At 39.5% G+C, this 22,310-nt stretch overlaps 1 protein-coding gene across 1 annotated transcript in view; it reads right to left on the bottom strand.

Annotated features, from left to right (window-relative positions):
- LOC120788088 (carbonic anhydrase-related protein 10-like) overlaps nt 1–22,310 on the bottom strand; it is a 125,657-nt gene that overhangs the window by 60,588 nt on the left and 42,759 nt on the right. Inside the window, exon 3 of the mRNA XM_040123595.1 lies at nt 54–196. Within this exon, the coding sequence (XP_039979529.1) occupies nt 54–196 (143 nt within the window). The remainder of the gene's footprint in view (nt 1–53; nt 197–22,310) is intronic.

Here is a 22,310-nt window from a genome sequence, read left to right as displayed (position 1 = left end):
GAATTTTCAACCAAAGACAGGTGTCAGGTTATCTTAACAATGGCAGTCCTTACCTTGCGTCCAGCTGTGTTGAGCCTCAGAGGGGTCAGGTAGGGGTCAAAGATCATGTGACTGGTTTCGATGTCAATGGGAGACTGCCTCTTCCCTATGGTGCAAAGGTTCCAGGCTGAGTTCACCAAACCCCAGAAGGATGGGACTGGGGGTGGAGAAAGAGAAGGAGAAAAAGAGAGACTAACATTAATTAGTGTGTGTGCATGTGTGTGTGTGTGTGTGTGCTCCACAGGACCAAACCATAAAAACAGAGAGAAAGTGAACAGATGGGCTTCATTATGATGGGACAGGAAAAATGGGGAGTTGAGGGAGATTTGAATTTACATATGGCTTCATTAAAATCTGATTTAAAAAAGAACTTTCATTAAAGTCCCCAGGTTATTATCTGCAAGTATAACTGAGGCAGAGAAATGGCGTAAAGTCTCTCTGAAAGTTCTCCCTCCCCCACTAGTTTTTTATGGTTGTCTTGTGATCTCTTAAAATGGAGCAATATCTGTGAACCTCATCACAGGTTATGGTCTCAGTGTGGTCATGGGTCATGAGTGGTGACTTTTCCTGCATTGGTCTCATCTGAAGGATGTTTAGAAGCCCGAGGAGATGAGATTATCCAGTACTTCACAAGATTAAAAGCAAAAAGTGGAGAAAAATAAGAAAAAAAGATATTTGTTTGGAACAGATAGATCTCGTGACCCCTCAGATTCATCTTGGGGCCTTCTGGGGTGTCCATGCTCTGCTGAGAACTACTGAGAAACCATATGATAGTAGTGAAGACACAAAAGGCTTTATACAACTTTTTTCAAATATGCAGTAGTACTCCCCAACACCTGTAAACAGGCTTTGATGCATAAAATCAGCACACTTCCACTTCATGTAATTGATGAATGTGGCAAGTGAGTTATAAATATGAATAGTCCTCTGCAATTGCCTGAAGTTCTTGAACTCCCTTTGTTATTTGATTGTTCTGTGTCCTTTTAACTGTATATTTGAAACTGACATCAGGGTACTAAAATGAGAAGAAGATATGAATATGACAGTATGGGAACCCTTCTGAAAAACAGAGCAATATCTCTCCGTTTTAATTATATATATTTTTTCGTCATTTATTTTTATGATTTATTATTTTTCAAACATCTGTCATGTGAGGCTAAGCTTCCTTTTTATGTTGGACCATAACTTATTTACTCTTGATAGTATTGCTCATACTGGTCTGAATAATACCGTTTTTTTATGCTATTATTGTTGGGGGTTAGGTGAAAATATTAATAAAGATTTTGCTGGGAAAATTATTACCGTGCAGCAGCCTACAGTGTTAGGGAACATCAACTGAAATACTTACATGGTAATATATCAATATCAAACAGTAGCCTAAACATCTGGTTAACAATATATACATATATATTTTTGAATCCATGTGGTCTATCTAGACCTTTGTATTATCAAACCCTTCAGGGATTGTATTATCCCCTAAGGGTCAGCATTCTTTAGAGTGGTTGTTATTGGTCAATGGCATAAATTTGTTTGTCAAACTCCCCTGAATTTGAATATAAAGTAAGAGATTGCTGCAGATTTACTTTGCCGCCTGTGAGTGGATCCGCTGATCATAGCAATACCATTTAAATTAATTGATCTGGCTACAGAATTTGACATTTTGAATTCCGATGTACAAGGCCGTACAGAAGGATTGGCTGTCACAGCTCAGGTACTTTGCAACAAGAAAGAGAAGCCGAATGCAGGGACTCAGGCTGTGCAATTGAATTGTGGCCTGTTTTAGGCCACTAGAAACTCTGGCCTAAAACAGGCTGACAGTCTGCAACTGGGAGGCAGGCTGAACACACAACAAATTCAACGAGATAGCGGCAGGAAAGGCAGGGAACACACTGGCAGTAGGTCTAAGTGTGTGTAGGTTGCAAGATACATCACTCAGATGCGCTGGGATGCATAGCTCTAAGTGTGTGTAGCAGGACTGTCTGTAACTGCTATAGCAGGTGAGAAACACAGTAGGTGATCTAGAAACTGGAGGGTCAGGGACACTGTCTCCCTCTGACTTTTTAATGTTTCCAGGTGACTCGTTATAAAACATGAACACTGTAAAACAATCATAAATATGCACATGTCCCAGACAAAAAGTGAGTATCCTCACCAGCTGACGATCCAAGTAGAAGACATGTAAATAAGGAAACAGCATTGTTCTTATGTTGCAGTGTACAGTGTGCAGACATGCTAACAATTGCAGCTTTAATTAGAGCAGACAAACACACTGTTTAATCCATTCCTTACACTTTTGCTCCTGTGTTTTTGGTTTTGGAAAGACTTAAAAAAAGACACCACCCTCAAAACTCTTAATACCAAGTCACTTATTACAGCCTCATGCACACAGTGCTTCAGCATGTGGAGAAACTGACACTGGACATTCACTATTTGAGGAAGGGGTTTAGCCAGTGGTCGGTAGATGACCTTCACTTAAAAAGCAAATGTTATTTTTTTATGATACATGGGTCTATATATCATAAGTGAGTCTACAAGCAGGAAACATGAGATCTGTTAAGGATCAGAGGCTGCAGGCTTACTCTAACACCAGCTGATCCTCTGCCATAACATAATTACTAAGATCTTCTATGCTATGGCGATGGACCTGGAATGGGATCAGATGGGCACGTCGGGCTGAAAGCTGACCTTAAGCCAGCCAGATGTGGGATGCATGATGAAAAGAATGATCACATGCAGAAACAAACACCCACTATGTGCATAGTCAGGAGTCCAAAAGTCCACACACAGAGCCTTAGATGACCTCACAAGAACCACTGTAATTTTGACACCTGCACACAAAGATTTTTTTAATTTTCTCTCTCTCTCTTTCTCTGTTTCACTATCACACTCACTCACAAACACACACAAACACACACACACACACTCACACTCAGATGAGAGGGCTTTTGACCAGTTAAACTCATAATGCTTGTCAGATTTGGGCTTAATGACAAATCACAGTGTAAAATACCTGTCATTATGATCAAAAAACTCATCAGCACTAGTCAGTGTGCTCAGCTAAGACTGAATGGGAAAAATATTTAAATGCTTGATGGATGTGAACTTGTGGTCCAAAAAATGGACTTTTTTTAATTTTTGTTTGTTTCTCTAGCTGTGTGCTGTTTTCATTTTCGTACACAATGATTCACACCTGGGAGCCGCCTAGAACAACAGTCCCTCTACTCCTCTCCTCTTTCACTCTGAGCTCCCGTTCCTCCTTTCTACTTTCTCTCTATCGCTCTCCCTCTCTCTCTTGCTCCATCCATTCATACATTCCTCTCCGGCAGTGGAAGAGTGAAGTGACAGATGTGCCGGTGCTGACCTGCAGAGTGCAATCCTGACCCCTGCTTGGCACACATCCACATGTCAAACCCAGCTGTGTTTGTGTGTGTATGTACAGTAGGTATGTGTGCTTGACACTGTGTGTCAGAAAGCACATGTAGGTGTAGGTGTAGAAACTTACAACTGAAAATGGAGAAAATGCGAATGTGTATATCTTTGTATTTCTGGGATTTTGTATGTGAAATAGGAACTGTGTAGTTCTACCCTCTGCAATAATAGCAGCCTTGCAGGTTGACATTTTTGGTTTTTCGTGAAATATCTCAACAACTACTGTAGGGATTGCCATGACATTTGGGACATTCATGTTCCCCTCAGGATAAATTCAAATAACTTCCCGATCCTCTGACTTTTCATCTAGCACCATCATCAGGTTAAATTGTAATATTGTCCGATACTTTGATATAAAACAGAATTCCTGCCAACCTAATGACATTCCCTTCAGCCTGAGCTGTTCTTTGTGTTTTGTCTAATTAAAATGTAGCATGCTAACATGCTAAACTAAGAAAGTGAATATGGTAAAAATGATACCTGCTAGACATCAGCATGTTAGCGCTATATTTGTGAGAATGTTAGCATGCTGGTGTTAAGACTTACAGTTAGGTACATAAGTATGTGGACAATGACAACATTTTCGTAATTTTGCCTCTGTAAACCACACCAATGATCAATTTGGAATGAAACCATGAACCATTAGTTTGCCTTGAGAAGCTCTGGGGTTGCTTTCGCAGTATGTTTCGGGTCATTATCCATCTGTACTGTGAAGCACCGTCCTATCAGTCCTGCAGCATTTGGCTGAATCTGAGCAGACAGTTTAGCCCTGTACACTTCAGAATTCATCCTCCTCCTTATATCAGCAGTTACATCATATATAAACAGCAGTGGTCCAGTTCCATTGGCAGCCATAACACTGCCTCCACCATGTTTGACAGACGATGCGGTGGCTTTGGATCACGAGCCGTTCCGTTCCTTCTCCATACTCTTCTCTTCCCATCATTCTGGTACAAGTTAATCTGGGTTTCATCTGTCCAAAGAATCTTCTTCAAGAACTGGGGAGGCTTTTTTAGATGTTTTCTGAAAAAGTCTAATCTGGCTTTTCTGTTCTTGAGTGTTACCAGTGGTTTGCACCTTGTGATCTGTTGATTGTAAACTTTGACAATGATACACCTGCCTCCTACAGAGTTCTCTCGACATGGTCAGATGTTGTGAAGGGTTTTTCTTCACCAAGGAAAGAATTCTGCAAAAATCTTCTTAAGTTGTGTTCTGTGATCTTCAGGCCTGTTGGTGCTGCTGAGCTCACCGGTGCATTTTTTCTTTTTAAGAATTAACCAAATTGCCGATTCAGCCAGTCCTAATGTTTTTGCCATCTGTCTGAAAGGTTTCTTTAGTTTTTCAGCCTAATGATGGCCTTCTTCATTTACATCAACACTTTTATGGACAGCATATTGAGAGTTTCCACAAACAGCTAGCAAATGTAAATTCAACACTTTTAGCTGCTTAATTTGTCATGAAATAATGAGGGAACAGGCCACACCTGGCCATAAAGGTGATTATCACTGACTTTCCAATTCCTGTGAGCCTCTGAAAATGTGGGAATATACATAAAAATGGCTGTAATTCCTTAAACGATTAATGCAATATTTTTGTCAAACCCCCTGAATTAAAGCTGAAAGACTACACTTCAATCACATGTTGATGGCTTCATTTCAAATCCATTGTGGTAGTGTACAGAGGCAAAATTATGAAAAATTATGTAACCGTCCAAATATTTACATACCAAACTGTAGTTCAAAGCACTACTGCACCTAAGTGCAGCCTCACAGACCTGTTAGCATGGCTGTAGACTCATGAGGCTCTATTTCCATACCAGCACACACCATAAAACGTGGTGGTGCACCAGTGACCTGGCATTTTCTTGCAAAACATTAAGGTTATTTTCCTCAACTGCGACAGTTTGGTATCTTGGTGATATGACGTGCACCCCAGTGGGAGAAGAAGCGCAGAATAGTACAAAAACATCTCAGAATGCACAGCACGTCAAACCTTGAGGTGGTTGGGCTACAACAGCAGAAGATCACGTCAGGTTCCAGTCCTGTCAGCCAAGAACAGAAACCTGAGGCTGCAGTGGGCACAGGCTCACCAAAACTGGACAGTTGAAGACTGGAAAAACATAGCCTGGTCTGATGGATCAGGATTTCTGCTGAGGCAGCAGATGGTGGGGTCAGAATTTAACCACAACAGCATGAATCCATGGACCCAACCTGCCTGTTTCAACAGTCCAGGCTGGTGGTGGTGGTGTATATGTGTGTGGAATGTTTTTCTTGACAGACTTTGGGCCACTCGATATCAATCACTCATGGTTTGAATGCCACAGCCTGTCTGAGTATTGTTGCTGACCATGTGCTTCCCTTTATAGCCACAATTTACCATCTTCCAATGGTGACTTCCAGCATGATAATGCACCATGTCACAAAGCAAAAGTCGTCTTGAACTGGTTTCATGAACAGAACAGTAAGTTCTGTGGACTCCAGTGGCCTCCCCAGTCAACAGATCTGGATCCAATATAACACCTTTGGTATGTGGTGGAACTGGATATTGGCAGCATGAATGTGCAGCTGACAAATCTGCAGAAACGATCTGATGCAACCATGTCACCGTGAAGCAGAATATCAAAGGAAAGTTTCCAAAATCTTGTTCGAATCCATGCCCAGTAGTAGTATGGTATTTCTGACAAAGTGCTCAGTGAATGTATGTGTCAATGCATTGCCATTTCGAAAATAATAAGGGGCTCATATCAACGATTGGAAGTGTGTGTGCACGCACATAAACACACAAATCAATCACACAGACAAAGCTAATACTAAAAATGTCTCACCCACACTCAAATTTAAAAAAAAATTCAGTAAGTAAATCTCATTAGTCTTTCACAAAAAACTCAAATCAAAACAATAATTGTTTCATATTGTTTCATTAGACGTATTAAAAAGCATTTGACAAAGTTAATTTGACATTTTTACCTAACACATTCTTCAAATTTGGCTTCGGCGAGTCATTCATCCATTGGATAAGGACGCTGTACACCTCACCTTAAGCCATAGTCATCACAAATAGGATCATGTCAAAGAGTGTCTCACTACAACGGGGCACCAGGCAGGAATGTCCACCCCTGCTTTCATTGTTTGCTATCTTTATAGAACCACTTTCTGTGGCTATACATTGAAGCAATAGAATTAAAGGAATGCACGCAACAAACATTCACATAAAATTAGCCTCTATACAGATGACATTTTGACATTACTACCTGACAATTCAACTACAATATCTTGCTCAATGGATCCATCAATTCAATCGCATAGATAGAATTAGAGAAATTACATTGCAAAAACATTTCACATATTTACCTTTCCTTAATACAACCATCAAACATATCGCTGTTTTAAAATCCCTGTTGTGGTTTCCACAACTTGGACAGCCTAGTGGAAAGTCATAAAGATTTTTAATTCTACTTCAACACTGTTTAAATACACTGCTATTCGGCCCAACCCTGATTTCCAACTTCAGAGCATTCCCAATTCGCTAACCAACCTGTCTCATTCCCAGGTGGTCAAATACTGCAGCATTTTGTCAAACCCGCTAAAATCTCATAGATACGTGCAAGGTATCCTTTGATGTCTGTTCTGTGACACACAGGGTTTTCCACAGATTCTAATGTTAACCCACCGATGGGAATATTAGGAGCTCAGAGCAACTGCAATGCTGCAAAACTGCGTGTGTGTGTGTGTGTGTGTTCTATTCTACACATTATGTATTTTTATATATGTATATACACATAAGCATATTAATGCTTTAATTTTTTTGTTTGGACGTAATCTGCCAACAATGTATGTTTTATGAACGTTTTCATTATTATTATTATTATTATTATTATTATTATTATACTATTGGTATTATTCATTATCAACCTCATTGTCACTATTCATTATTGCAATTATCATCATTGCTGCTATATGTGTTTACTGTTACTGTAAGAGATTATTATTACTATCATTATTGTTACGGTTATCGTCACTATTACCGTTATTATTACAGTTATTACAATTTTTGGTATTTTTGTCATTGCTGCATCATCTGTAATTTCCACCTCCTTATTCGTTAATATTATGCAATTCACACTCTCACACTTGTCATTTTCCAGATTCTGTCCTCTCCTTATGTAGCTTTATTTCTGCAGCTTAGTCACACACTGTCTGGGGGGTGGGCTGGGGCGGCTGCGCCTGTGTAGGAGTGGCTCAAAAAGGAAAACAGAGTGTTACCTCGGATGGGAGAGCCTCCTCCTATGGGTGTGGGGGCAGCCCAAGACAGTGACATCCATTGAGCCCTCACTCAAAAATAAGAGGCAGTGGTGACAGTGGTCATGGTAGCATGAGAGTTGTTTTTGGTTTATTCCTGGTGTGTTACTTGCCTTTGTTATTTTATGCACTACAGCTCAGCTTTCATATTGTCATTGTCATGCACTTCGCTCCTGACACCTTTATGCATATCAGCACATTTTACATAACATATAGACATATACAGACACATATCCCAGTCTTTCCTATCAAAAACTCCATTTACTTTGTACATCACAACAAGTGATTCCTCTTGATCACCGGTTTTTTCACTTTTCTCCCCCTTGTCTCACTGTCCTTTTTTCTCATGTTTTCTTTCCATATACTTTGTCACACTTTTCTCACGTTTAAATTTAAAAAAGTCAACTGCTCCTGGCAGTATATTTGAGCTGCTATATTCATATTTGAAATTTTGTACGACCCAGAGAAAAACTCTTCACAGGATCCCCATAACTATCAGTGCATCATGAGAGGGAAAGTCCTGTGTTGAAAGGCGATGACGTACGTTAATGAATGTGATCGGCCAACATTGCCATGACCTCTAAAACACCCACCTATAATGTACGATAATGTATTCTTTATGATCCTACCTTGCTTCCAAGTATGCCGCAGGTGAGCCAGGTGCAGCTTACGAAGAAAATACCAAAGTGTGCTTGGCAAACCCCTGTCTCACTGGGCAGGGCGCACATGACTACTTTCTAGTCTTGTTTTAACTTTATTTAAAAATGGTGCTTATGCAGTGGCGGAGCCAGGGGGTGGCCTGGGGTGGCCTGGGGTGGCCGTGGCCACCTATAACTAAAATCTGCCACCCCACATAACACCATATTTTGGGTCACGCATTTCTTTCTTATGCAGAACCATCTCTCTACTGCAGCAGCTCCATTGGGGACGTTTCATAACAACGCACTCATCTGGTTGAACTGCCTCTCCCCCACCCACCCTTTTTTCGTTTAACTCACTCACTGTACTAATCTGAGACGACATCAAACACATTATGGTGCTGAGTTTTGCTGATGTGGGATAACACCAAAGTCATTCCTGGCAGTATAGTTACCAGAGAGACGTTTTATTGAAGAGCTTTTACTGTTTCATGAATGGACGTATTTTAGTGAAGGATGGGACTGAGCACGCAGAGCGTAAAATAGCTAGTGGCATTTCGTATGGCTGGGACACCTGTGCTGAGTGAGATCTGATCTCCTGCTGCACATGCATGTGCAAATACCTCCATAAAACCATAAAACAGCCTCACTGTGTCAGTTTCCTCTCCTGACATTCCTCCCTGTCATCATTAAAACTGATGCATCCACAAAAAGTGTCCAAAATATCTGTGTCTTGTTCTGTAGGAATATTTTCTCTTCCCAAACAATAGCAGCACTAATGACAAATACACAGTTTTTTTTCTGTGGCTGCTTCACTATAATAGCTGCCAGGTGTTTTGACTGTGGAATGTGTAGTTTATTAGATGGTGTTGATGATGTGAAGAGGATGAAGAGCTCCGCTGACACCGTCTTGATTGCATATATAGGTTTATTATAAAGAAGAACAGCGTCAAGTCAAGGATCTGCAGATCTGCTTGTGAGAGGGTGTGAAGCCGATGAACCACTCTGAAATTCAGCCTTGGTCACGACTCTTAAATAGGGCAGTTGTTTTCCTGAAAAACGTCACTAACATATGGTTTCAATCCCAAAGCATTTCCTCATTTTCAAGCTATGAGGCACGCTCTGAGGACCTTTGAACTAGGGACCCTATTTTCAACACATGGTTTCAATTCTACATATAAGACTATACACCTCAAATGCTTCTTCTGTGGAGGAGCATCAACAGGAAATGTTCAGTTAGCATTAATAGTTAAAACTCCAGCATTAGCAGCTCCAGTAAAACAGTGACTAGTATAAACATTTAAACCCCTCAGAAACAAAAGTGACAGGACTTTTTACTACAGGCTAGAAGCTTTTCAGTGTCTCTGTATCGATATGACTCAGCGACCTGACATTACTGTATCTGATTAGCGGCGTGTTTGTGGCCTCTGGTGAGCGTCCTCTGTCGAGCTAAAGTGGACCTCAGTGCTGCGTCTCACGTCTGGGTCTCACACTGGCAGCATGGGAGAGAGAATGAGCCTGCTGACCTGTTAGCTAGTTTTAGCTCAGTGCACACCAACTTATTTTTCTAATCCACTGAGTTTTAAAATACGAGACACTCAAGCCACGAGGCACAGCACTCATATTCAAGTTGGGACATATGAAGAGTGAACTGAGTCTTAGTCCCAAGACATTCAAGGAAACATTCAGGTCTGTCCTATGGAAAATGATTAGCTTTATATTTATTAACATGAATGTTTATGTGGAAGAGAAGTAAAAATCCTCTGGTTTTAGGTAAAACAGCTCAGTCTGACTGTGTGTTCATGTTTATGGCTGTTTTTTTGTTGTAAACACGTTTGACAGGGTATGTGTTCAATGCATGATAAATATCAGGTTGTGTATAATGCTATGATGATCTCAGTGTTCTGCTTGGTAGCTGTCAATTATAATTAAATTTGATATATGGTAGAGGAGCTAATGTCTGATTTGTTGTTTCACGGCGCGTCAGAAGAACATTTTTGTTTTTCTTAGGACAGTACAACATAAGTGTGTGTGCCTCTGTGAAAGCAAGCTTAAATGAAAATCAAGCCCTGTCCTTTGTGTTCAGTAGTGGAAGAGGACACACAGGCTCGTTCCGTCTGATTATCCCCACCATGGTCATTTTTTTCTGTAGCAGCTCTCGATCAAGGGCAAATGAAGTAAAGAAATTATCAAGTGTGATGTGCCCCTAGAGACCTTCTGTCATGTCTAGGAACAGACGTTTGACCTGGTTCGTCTCTGGAGCTCCAGCAGCAGGTTTGCCTGTGTGCACTTGCAAGTTCAAGGTGTAGTTGGTCCTGGCATCACATGCTACCCAGATCTTGATCCCAAATTTCCCAAGTTTATCTGGCATATACCTAAGTGTTTGCTCATGGGGACATGTTGGGTCTCTGTAAATATAACTATGAAGAGTCCGGTTTAGACCTGCTCTACATGAAAAGTGCCCTGAGATAACCTCTGTTTTGATTTGGTGCTATATAAATAAAACTGAATTGACATATATACATTGATATACATCTCGATGGGCAGTAACCTTTAAAAAGAACCAGACATTCATTCACCATAAAATCTAGACTAGGATTGTAGATGAGTGGTTCCACCCACTTGTCCCACAGCAAGACTGTTGCATTGACGATGGACAAGGCGGGTATCCCTATTGTCAAAATAGATCACCCCTTGACAACATATGAAAGGTTTACCGCGATATGGTGGCATGAAAAAATTCCTGACTAGACTATGCATGCAATAAAGTAGAGGTGGATTCATTTCTGGATCTGCATACACCAGACAGGATCAACAGACCCATGAATGCTTAGATGTCTGTCCAGTCTACCTCCTTCCAGTTCTCTTTGAATACCTGTTTTCCCTGTCATATTTAGCAGTATGGTTTGGATTGGATCTATTAGGAACCGTTAAAAAGAAGAATTTGATGTCATCAAATTCAAGTCCGGGATATAGCATTCCTAATCGGCCATGGGTTCTTTCTAATAACATTCTAAGTTGACAGTCTGTCTCTCCTCTCAGATGGGGATGAAGCTCAGGACAAAATCCCGTTCTTTGACTGGAAAGTTACAGCAGGGCCCTGGAGGGCTCTGCTGTAACTCTTCCGTAACAGTCAAAGAATTGACTGTGGAAACCACAACATTTTAAATAAAACACCAAAAATATAATGAAAACAGCCAAAATTTCGTTTTTGTGTTCATATGCTGAGGATTTTTTCAGACAGAATATTTGTAGATTGGTCAATTGTGATGATCAAATATTTCACCATGTTTCACTCGCGATTGTCAACGTTCATGTGGGACAGCTGAAAATTGTATACAGGCCTTTAGTGTGCATACAATTAAATGTGCCTGGTATGTCTATGTGTGTGTCCTGAGCATGTCTGTCCCAACAGCCCACCCGTTCTGCATTAGCAGACATTTTTAAAAGGAATGGATTATAGACAAATTCACAGAGACGGAAGACACCCCAAGTGCTCCTAACCACTGATAATATTTTATCATACCAGGGTCGAATAGTGGAGAGAAGAGTGAGGGACACAGGGACAAAGAGAGTGACAGTGAGAGGAAGGAGCCTGAGGGATGGAGATAGAAGGAGGAAGCCCCGAGGTCCCACTGTCCTTTTTAATATTCATAAATCTGACTAGGTTCAAACGGTCAGGAAGAGAGAGACATAGTATAAATACATAGTGAGAAGAAGGAGATAAAGAGTGTGGGAGGATCCATGACGCCTCTTAAAGGAAAAAAATGAGTTTTCAGGAAACTTATGTGTAAGTGATAAGAGCATAATTAATTCTGCATTTAAGCATACACTACTGTATGTTGAGTGATAAAAGCTAAGTGATAAATAATTCTAAAGCATAAGGCTGGTGATATTCTATATTGGTCATATTGTCACCAATCACATGAAAAGACTAAAACCTACACTGACTTTTTGACACACGTTAGTCCTGGGTACGAGTGTCTGTGGAGCAATCTCTGGAAGTGTGTCAGTCCTAGCTGGCCTCCAGGAAGTAGCTACTTTGAGAAGGTTAACTTAAACCAAAGGATGTGTCACACATTTTTCTTAAATTCTTCCTGTCAATAGAACAAAACACATTTGCCGCCCTATTGGTACGGGGCAGCTGTATCTCCTAATGCATGTATGTCTTTGGAGGCAGTAAGGCTATCCTCAATTAAAATCCTCATAACCCGCTGAATTTCTGACAAAATTTTCAGGCGGTTTGGTTTGTTACAAATGCCAGATGTGTATTTATGATACAGGATACTTGGTTGTCATACCAAAATACTTTTGTAAATGGTAATATTGCTGTACTATAATATTTAAGATGAACTTCCCCTATGTAATTTTGGAAATAAATGAAGACTTAAATCATGAAAACAACATAAATACAACAAACACTATTTTAAAATATTAAGTAAGTCTCTGGCAGGCTTCCTAGCATTCTGGACTTTTACTCATTGACAGCAAAGCAGAGATCTGCTTCGTCGGGAAAACTAAATCTAATGAGTCATACAGTATATTAGCTTTATTTCAGCTAATGGGTGTTGCTTCTCTCCTACGACTGTAAATAACCTGTGTGTGTGTGTGTGTGTGTGTGTGTGTGTGTGTGTGTGTGTGTGTGTGTGTGTGTGTGTGTGTGTGTGTGTGTGTGTGTGTGTGTGTGTGTGTGTGTGTGTCAGCCAGCCAGTTAAAATGGCAGCGAAAAGAAAAACAGTCATCCGACCATTTTTCAGTGCACTGAAATGCCAAGTAATTAGAAAGACCCCAGTAATATTAAAGGCAATTTGATTAAATCTTCATAAGAAAGGAATGAAGTGCTTAGGCAAAGTCAACACAGAGACCAGACCTACAGAGAGGCAGGGACAGTCAGACAGAGCCATGCAGTGTCAGGTATCTCACTCTATGCTTGGACACCCTTCTACTGAAGGGGACACCAAATGCTCAGGAGAAGGAGACACCACGGAGCTCCATTGTTGTCCAAAAACTGTTATATAAATCAGTGAGCCACACTGTTGCACTGGGTAATATGTTCCTTCATAACCATGAACACACACACCCACACACACACACACACACACTCACACATTGTGGTTTATTTTGACTAAATCCCACATTCACTGTCCTGCTGCCACAAATTAAAATGCATTATGTCCTCCTGTTTGAGTAATGTTTACTAAAACACTATAGTGTCCATCTGTTTTTGGAAATTACTGAGCCTTTTTTAAAAGTGAAACTATATGTGTGACTTGTCTTTAAAGATTTATGGACTCAGTAGGAACCAATTGACTTGGGTCTGAGTACCACCGACAGGGTAGAGATGTCAGAAAGTGAGGGACTCTCAAGAACAATTTGCTCATTCAAATTAGCTGTGTATGAAATAATTTTAGAGAGACGGGTTCTAATCACAGAGGAAGTTAAAATTTGCTAGTGCAATAGCGTTCAAAATGAACAGTGGTGGATGATGCTCAAAACATGTTTCCAATTTCCCAAGGCACAGTTTACAGTGAATGATATTTTCATCCTGTCTTAAATTACTTGATTTTATCATCATGTCCAAGCTGGAAGATGGGTGTAATCCATGTGCCAACTAATAGCTCTATTTTTAACTTAAATTTAAATTGTCAGACATACACACATATTAAGCTTTCATCAATGATTTGGTCTGTTGACTCAAAAATGCATTCAACTTACTCATTGCTGCAGCCATGCACAGTATATATTTTATGTATTTTAGGGACAACAAGCAAAACCTGGTAAACTTGTAAGATGGCACTGTTAGTGGAGAATTGTAGGATCAGAATTCATAATATTACTTTTGAAATACATTGATCCAATGGTAGAAAAGCAGGATGAAGGCCCAGGTGTCAGCTGATGGATTAGTATCAACTCAAAACCTCATATGTGACTAGTAACTTCTCAGCTTTTCATTGTTAAAGCATTAAGCTGACACTCTTTTACATCACGTGCCACAGAGGAGCAATTTTCAGTTGTTCGGCTGCAAAAGCTATCAATAAGGAGTACAAGGACGGTTGTTAAACTACTTACGGTTCACAAACTGACAATATTCCTGTGAAGCACAGGTATTTTAATCCAGGGTCTTCTCCCAGACATAAAAGGCACCAAGACTGGGGAGAAGCACCGTCTGAGGGACAAACTCAGGAAACAAATGTCTGTGTCATTGCTGTCGTTGCATAATCCACAAGCTTCACGGAGAGGTACAAAAAGGATAGCATACTGGGCACACCAAAAATATTAAAGAAAAACACAGAGGTCCCGGTTTTCATGGCAGCGCAATGACCAGCACAAGAAGCGCTCCAACGGTTATTACCTTTTTTAACTGTTGAAAATGACACCAGGCTGCTACAAAGTAACCCCATGCATCTGTACACACATCAGACTTGTCCATTATGACTCTGTATTCTGTTGTGTAAGTGGGAAAGGTTGGATTTGAGCAGCTCATCAATCCCGTGTGCCACTGCCTCCTTTCCAATTTCCTTTTTAGCAAAAGTAGCATTTCATGTTTTGTTCTTGAAATGCATTATGGTACAAATGCTGTTGTGTCACATATTTTAGTATGATGTGAGATACATTAGTAATAAACTGAAGGAACCTCTTGGATAAGAGGTGAAACGTCCTCAAGCTCTACAACCAAGTCCAGTAGCCCTCAATTCAACTCTTCTTGGATAGCTATGACCTGGATGACTGAGAATCTTCACAGAAATAAAACTGAAATAGCGTTGAATAGATGTGGCCATATTAAACAGATTCATCAACATATTTTATTATTCATTTCTATCATCATTGTACAAGTTAAATAAAAGCTCATACCATCTGTCTCTGGCTGCAGATTTGAAGTGCTGTGTGCTCAAGTTGTGCCTCTCCGCACCATCCAGACAAGTATATAATTTCCTGGGGAAGCCCTTTTTCCATTTGTTGAGCTGTTGTTATCATGCATCACTGTGATTGGCACAACTGTTTCAGAGCACTGATATCAGTGATGTGACTGGCTGAGAGTGAAATGATTAATCACCACACCCTCCAATTTAATATGAAAGGAAATAACTGCTGTTTTCACAAAGTGAAGAGGATGGACTGTAAGAACGGAAAGCTACATGTCAACCAGCTGAGACTCCATGAAGTTAGTGCTCCCAGCTAAGAAAGACTCATAATACATAACCACGATTTATACACCTCAGTCAGCCCTTTTGCTGTTTGTATTGCTGGACCTACATGAACCACAAAAGGTTTGCTTGGAGATGGCCAAACGGTCTGCAAACCCAAGACATCCACTTTGCAATTGTCATTGCACTTGCGCCGTTTAAATCGGGCCCCAAGGGTAATTATTACAATTTGTCAACTAAAACAAACTGGGAGGAGAACTTCCAGGAGATGATGAGGCTGACATAGTGTTAGTTAACAATGTCACAGCAGTGTCTTTATATGTTCATCGGTGAAGGGGAGAGTATTCAGATCCTTTACTTTAGTTAAAGTTGCTATTTGTAATTTTTCTCTTGCCAGGAGCAGCTGGTGATGATAGTCGCTTACCAAGAGCTTCAGCCATTGTTGCATTTACAATACAAGAGGTTGTAATACGCCCTCTGAGCAGCGCTACCTCTTCAGGGCAGCCTGGACGATACAGTGACTAGCTATCAGAAACTAATGTTTCCTCTAGACTGGTGAGTAAACAGCTGTTAATGCTAACGTTGCTAACGTTGTAGCAATAGCAAAACTTACAAATAACTCCTTTAAAGTAGTAGTACTGCAATAGAAAAAATACTCCTGCATTGAAAAGATGATTTGAGAAAAGCACTTAGGTATTACTAGTGAAATTAACTAAACCTAACTAACTAAACTCAATGTTTTTGCTGGCAAAAGGCCTGAAACGCAGTGTCGCATCAGCAAACTGGTATTTTGCAGCGGTACGCTGAGGTTATTTCCTTCGTTTGGTATCTTTGCCGTGTGCCACAGTGGAAGGAGAGGTGTGGCAGAGGGTGTGGCAACGTGAATCCAGTAGCAAACAGAAATCTTGGTGCCAAGACTGATTGTGCTTTTGTGTGATCGGCTGCTCAGAGCAGGTGAAACTGCTTAGCGCACTGTTGTTCCTTAGTATTTTGGTCACGTTATCACACCCATATAAACCTCTCTAAAATCACAGAACCCCCTTTATTCATGTCTGACTCCTATCTTCACTTTTATTTCACTTTTCTTTTTTGGGGCTTGTGTGCCCATCAGACTTTCTTTTTCATCAAGCATTTCCTCTGAGAAAAATTTTTCTCTAATAACTCCCTCAGGATTGTCCAATCCTTCCTCCACCCCCGACCAAGGCAACGACTCTGGCCAAAGTAACACCTGATCTCTGAGTTTTTAATGACAGTACAGAGAGACATGTCACTGTAATCACCATCACGATGTTGTAGACACTGTTTGGGTTGCATTTATTTTTGAAAATCTAACCTGCTAACCTGCTGAGCAAAAAATAATATCTTTTGTGGATCAAAGGAAGGTCATGTTTATGTTGCAATATTAAGATGAAGCAGACAACTATTTATTTAACTGACTGTGAGCGATATGTTTTCCAAGTAAAACAGGCAAATCTAGAACACTAAAAATCATATCAGAAATTAAGAAATACAATACAATACAAGGAAAAACTAGACCGCATTTCTACTTTCACTGTACATATGGCGCCAAAGTGGTATTTAATGGCAGATGGTTGTGGATCATTGCACATTCAACAGTGCATGATGATTGTAAGAACTTCAAGGTGTGCAAAGTGAATTCAAAGTGAATTCAACTTAAAAGACACATCATCTGCCCTTGGCAGTATATTTGAGCTGTTCATATTTTAAAATTCTTTACACCCCAGACAACAAAGCATTTCCTCTAAGAAAAGCTCTCCACAGGATTCTGAAACTGTTAGTGCATCATCATGGGGGGAACCATATGTTTAAAGGGGATTAAAGTAGTGAACGTGATTGGCAATGATTGTCAAAACCTATAACACGCCCATCTATAATGTATGGTAATGATTTCTCTCTGATCCCACCCTGTTTCCAAGTTCCAAAAATATCAAAGTGCACTTGGTACGCCCCTGGAGCGCAGGGTAGGGCACATTTGACTGCAGACTGAGCTGCACTGCTAGGTTTGTGAAAATAAAGCCCAAAGCATCAAAAGTAAGAGTACTCAAATAGCAGAAAAATACACCCTCTGAGCATTAAAATATTACATATCAAATTATGGATTAATATTACTATGGATTAATGTGTAAGTAGAATTTTACTGTTATTGTAGTTGGTTGAGGTGGTGCTAATTTATATAGAGTTCTGTAGTTCAATCTAAACCATCATATTTTAAAAGGCTCATCATATGTTTTCTTTACTTTGTAAAGTAACTAAAATTCAAATAAATGTAGTGGAGTAAAAAGTAAATTTTTTCCCTCTGAACTGTAGTGAAGTAGAGAAAGTAGCACTGATAATGCATAACTACAAACCAATTATGTGATTATTTGCATAGGAATGGTATGTTTGAAGATTTTCAGTCTATTCAGGATTTAGAGTACATCATAGCACAGAAATAGCACTAATAAAAGATACGAACGATCTTTTCATGGCCTCAGCCAGTGGACTTGTCTATATACTTGTCCTGCTAGATCTTGGTTCTGCATTTGAGACCATTAATCACAACACTCTATTACAGAGACTGGAACGTGTATTGGGATTAAAGGTACTGCATTAGTCTGGTTTAAGTCATATTTATTGGATAAATTCTAGTTAGATAGATTCTAGTTTGTTAATGTTAACAATGACTCTTCCATGTACACAAAAGTTAGTCGTTGAGTTCCACGGGGTTCTGTATTAGGACCGATACTTTTCACCCTATATATGCTTCCTTTAGACAATATTATCACGAAGCACTACATAATTTTGGTGTCATAGCTACACAGATGACACCCAGTTGTATTTATCTATGAAGCCAGATGGAACTAATCAGGCAGTCAAACTTTAGACATGTCTTAAAGACATAAAGGCCTGGATTACCTTTTACTTCTAAATTAAGACAAAACTGAAGTTACTGTACTTGGCCCCTAAACACCTCAGAAGAACATTTATATAACCATATACAGTAGTTACTTTGGATGACATTACCTTGGCCTCCAGTTCTACTGTAAGTAACTTTGGGGTTGGTGCTGCTATCATTGCAGATGTTTTTATTATTAACATTATTACACCTATACGTGGAGGGCTGGTGGGTGGATGGGAGGCTGGAGAGTTGTCTTAGCCCTGTTCATGTAGGCCATTCTGCCTCTGTCTCCTGCCATACTCCACACACGCACCAGATGTTCTTCTTCCTGTTCCCAGATACACTGCTCACCTGTTTCCCCTTCCCAATCCCTGGAACTTCCCCACCTACGTACACATCTGTTTCTCATTGCCCACATTTGCTTCCCTGTGAAGCATATGAGGGAAGGACACAATCTTTCTAAACTTATAAACGTTTTGTTTTGCATCTATAATTAGCATAGGTGCTTTCAGTGCATAAGTATTATTAAGTTATTTTAAATTGTATAGGTAAGTTCACAAGGATATATTGAGGGACACAACTCTCTGTATTTCCCAGCAGTGGGGGTCTGGACCCCTCTCCCCCCCTGTAATTTCCGCCTCACAACTGAACATCAAACAGACATAATGCAGTAAAGTATGGTGGTCAGTTTAGTAAAGATACAAATACAGCATTATCTACCATCTGTTAAAAAACAACAAAGCATTTTTTCAAGTACAGTTAGTGCAATAATAATACAGAGATTTACATAGCATTTCCATTTGTTTTGGCTACACTACCATTACCATAACCAATTTAATTTTCATCAAAACTTGATTGTGAAACCAAACTTCAGCATTGTAGAGAGTTGTGAAAGAGATTGAGGGCATGCGACTGAGCAAAGTTATAGTACTAGAAGTAGTTACCAGTGTTGAACTAGATGCATGGAGCAAAAGCTACTTTACTGGATATAGGGTGCTCTGGTTTTGAATATACTTCATGAATCAGAGGAGATGTGGCATTTTTTTGGCATATGGCAATGGTATAAGCGGGATAATACCTTCTAAGTTTGTATATTCAGTGATTGTAACGGATGGCGCGGGGCTAAGAACCAGCCGACGCAAAATGGAGGGTGGTTTGACTCCGCTTTTTGGGTATTATTGCTTATATATCTAGCCTATATCTACTCATTTCCATTTGAAGACAGAAAAATGAAAAAGGTATATCATCACGTTAATAAAATCTACTTTCCTCATTGAAAACTTTGATTTTAATCTTAAAAAAGACAAAAAAAACTATTATGTCAATACATATATGAGTAAATACAAGCAAAAATATGTTTTTGTTATTAAGTTTTCGAAAAAGTTTCTTTATTCTGATTTCTGATTTCAAAACAGATATGCTATGAATGGAACATATACAGATTAAAGTGCAACTACAGTACACTCAAATAAATTTCAATTTTGCATTCTACTGACAGCAGTTGTCAGTAAAAAATAATAATGTGGACCAAATAAAATGCCACAGTGCTTTCAAACAATGATGTAACTCCACTGTAATCCACTTTTCTAGCTTTTTCTGTTCATCTCTATCCTGCACACTAATTTCTCTACCTCTAAGGCGGGGAAAAGAAAGCAAACAACAGCAGCAGTAGGGACAGAGTAGAATATAAAGAGGGGAAAAGATATGAACATATTAGCTTAGTTGAAATGTAGCCAGATACACATCTATATATACATAAGATAAAACCTAAATACATATATATATATATATGTATTTAGGTTTTACTACACATTGTAATCAGAAAACCATGGGCTTGGTAAGTTGCATACTACTGCTTTACTTTGTGTCTCTTGTTCTTTAGCCTTCATCAGTCTGTGACAGAAGTCACTTAATGCTGTGACTTCCATGTATGATGACATCACATTAATTGTATTTCAAAAGGATCAAGTTAGTTCTGACATAACCAAAGGACAAGGTTAATGGACTATAATTCTAAGAAGAAAGGTTTTTAAACCACTGAAGCTTTTGCTTCACTTGAGCTTGGTTTTGTCAGGATTACATAGTATGCTGTATGTCCACCGCTGGCTGTCAAGGTATTGTCCTGTAAATGACGTGGGCTTTGTAGGTAATTGGCAGACATTTCAGGAAAGGCTTGGTCTAATTAGGAGAGATGGCATTTTGGATGGAGCAGCTATCATATCTAGAAATCTTGCCAAATTTATTAGTAGACAAAAACCATGATACCCAGAGCTGATATCAGGAGGCAGAGTTGCTGTCTTACATGCTTCTCTGTGCTTCCCTCCATAGAGACTGTGTCTTCCTTAAATCAAAAGTAAACAAAGCGGAGTTATTCATAAAAACCTAATAAAAATTAAGACCATTACTGCAAAAGTACAACAAAATAGGAGAATTAAATGTGGCCTCTTAAACATTAGATCGCTCCCATCCAAAGCCGTATTAGTAAACGATCTAATAAAATGTCATCATATTGATTTATATCATCTTACTGAAACCTGGCTGTGTCATGATGAATACGTCAGCCTAAATGAATCCACTCCCCCCAAACCTTTATGTTAAAGCAAACTAGGCAAAAACTTGAAAGGATGTGGCGTTCTACCAAACTGGAAGAATCCTGCCTAGCCCGGCATGATAGTCTAAAAACATATAGGAAGGCCCTCTCTAATGCCAAAGCAGCCTATTACTCAGATCGATGTCAGTGTGTACACGTTAACGATGAATCCTCCATATACGCAAAAGTTAGTCACAGAGTTCCACAAGGTTCTGTGCTTGGACCAGTTCTATTCATCTTATATCTGCTTCCTTTAGGCAAAATTATTAGGAAACACTCCTTAAACTTCCATTGTTATGCAGATGATACACAATTGTTCTTGTCAATGAAACCAGATGAAACCAATCAGTTGGCTAAACTTTAAGCCTGACTTAAGCAAATTAAGTCGTGGATGACCAAAGACCAAAGAACTTTCTGCTGTTAAACTGAGACAAAACTGAAGTTATTGTACTTGGCCCCAAACACCTCAGAACATTATCTAATTATATATAGTTACTCTAGATGGCATTGCCCCACCCTCCAGGACCACTGTTAGGAATCTCGGAGTTAGGCTGCTATAGGCCTAGACAGCCAGATGACTTCCCATGTTGCACCGAGTGCCTCTATCCTACTCTCCCTATCCATCAGTACAAATTCATATCCCATTATGCTGGTTGCTAACTGGGCTTCTCCTCTCTGTTGCAGTTTTGTCCTTTCTCCTCTCTCCTCCTTTCACTTTCTGCAGGTATTTCTGCCTCTGGAGCTGCGGAGTCTTGATCTGTGACTGAGGGCCAACTACTGCCCCCACTATTAGTCTCATTAATTATAATTATTAGTCTTCTTTTTATTATTATTAGTTTTATTATTAGTTTATTATTGGTATTATTATTATTATTATTATTATTATTATTATTATTATTATTATTATTATTATTATTAGACATAATTTGTGAAACGTGCATTTTGCAATAAACTATTTCCTTCTGCTCTCTCACGCTCTTTCTTTTTGGGTCTCTGTAAATAATATTATAATGTAATATATAAAGAGTACGGTTTAGACCTGCTCTATATGAAAAGTGCCCTGAAATTATATATATAAATAAAACTGACTTGACTTGACTTGCACTAAGAAGTAGTGAGAAGCAGAAAGCGGAAAGCTCAATCTGATCATTGGCCCTTTTCCGGGAACATGCTGCCCTTTCTCTCATTTTTTCCCCCGACACTCTGTTCTCAATTTGTTTTTTATCCGTGGACCAGGAAGCACAGAGTTTCTCTCTCCCTATATATATATAT

Source organism: Xiphias gladius, chromosome 3 (assembly GCF_016859285.1).
Source record: "Xiphias gladius isolate SHS-SW01 ecotype Sanya breed wild chromosome 3, ASM1685928v1, whole genome shotgun sequence".
NCBI classification, from domain to species: Eukaryota; Metazoa; Chordata; class Actinopteri; order Istiophoriformes; family Xiphiidae; genus Xiphias; species Xiphias gladius.
The sequence above is the reverse complement of the archived record's forward strand: the minus strand, read 5'-3'. Positions and strand labels throughout refer to the sequence as shown.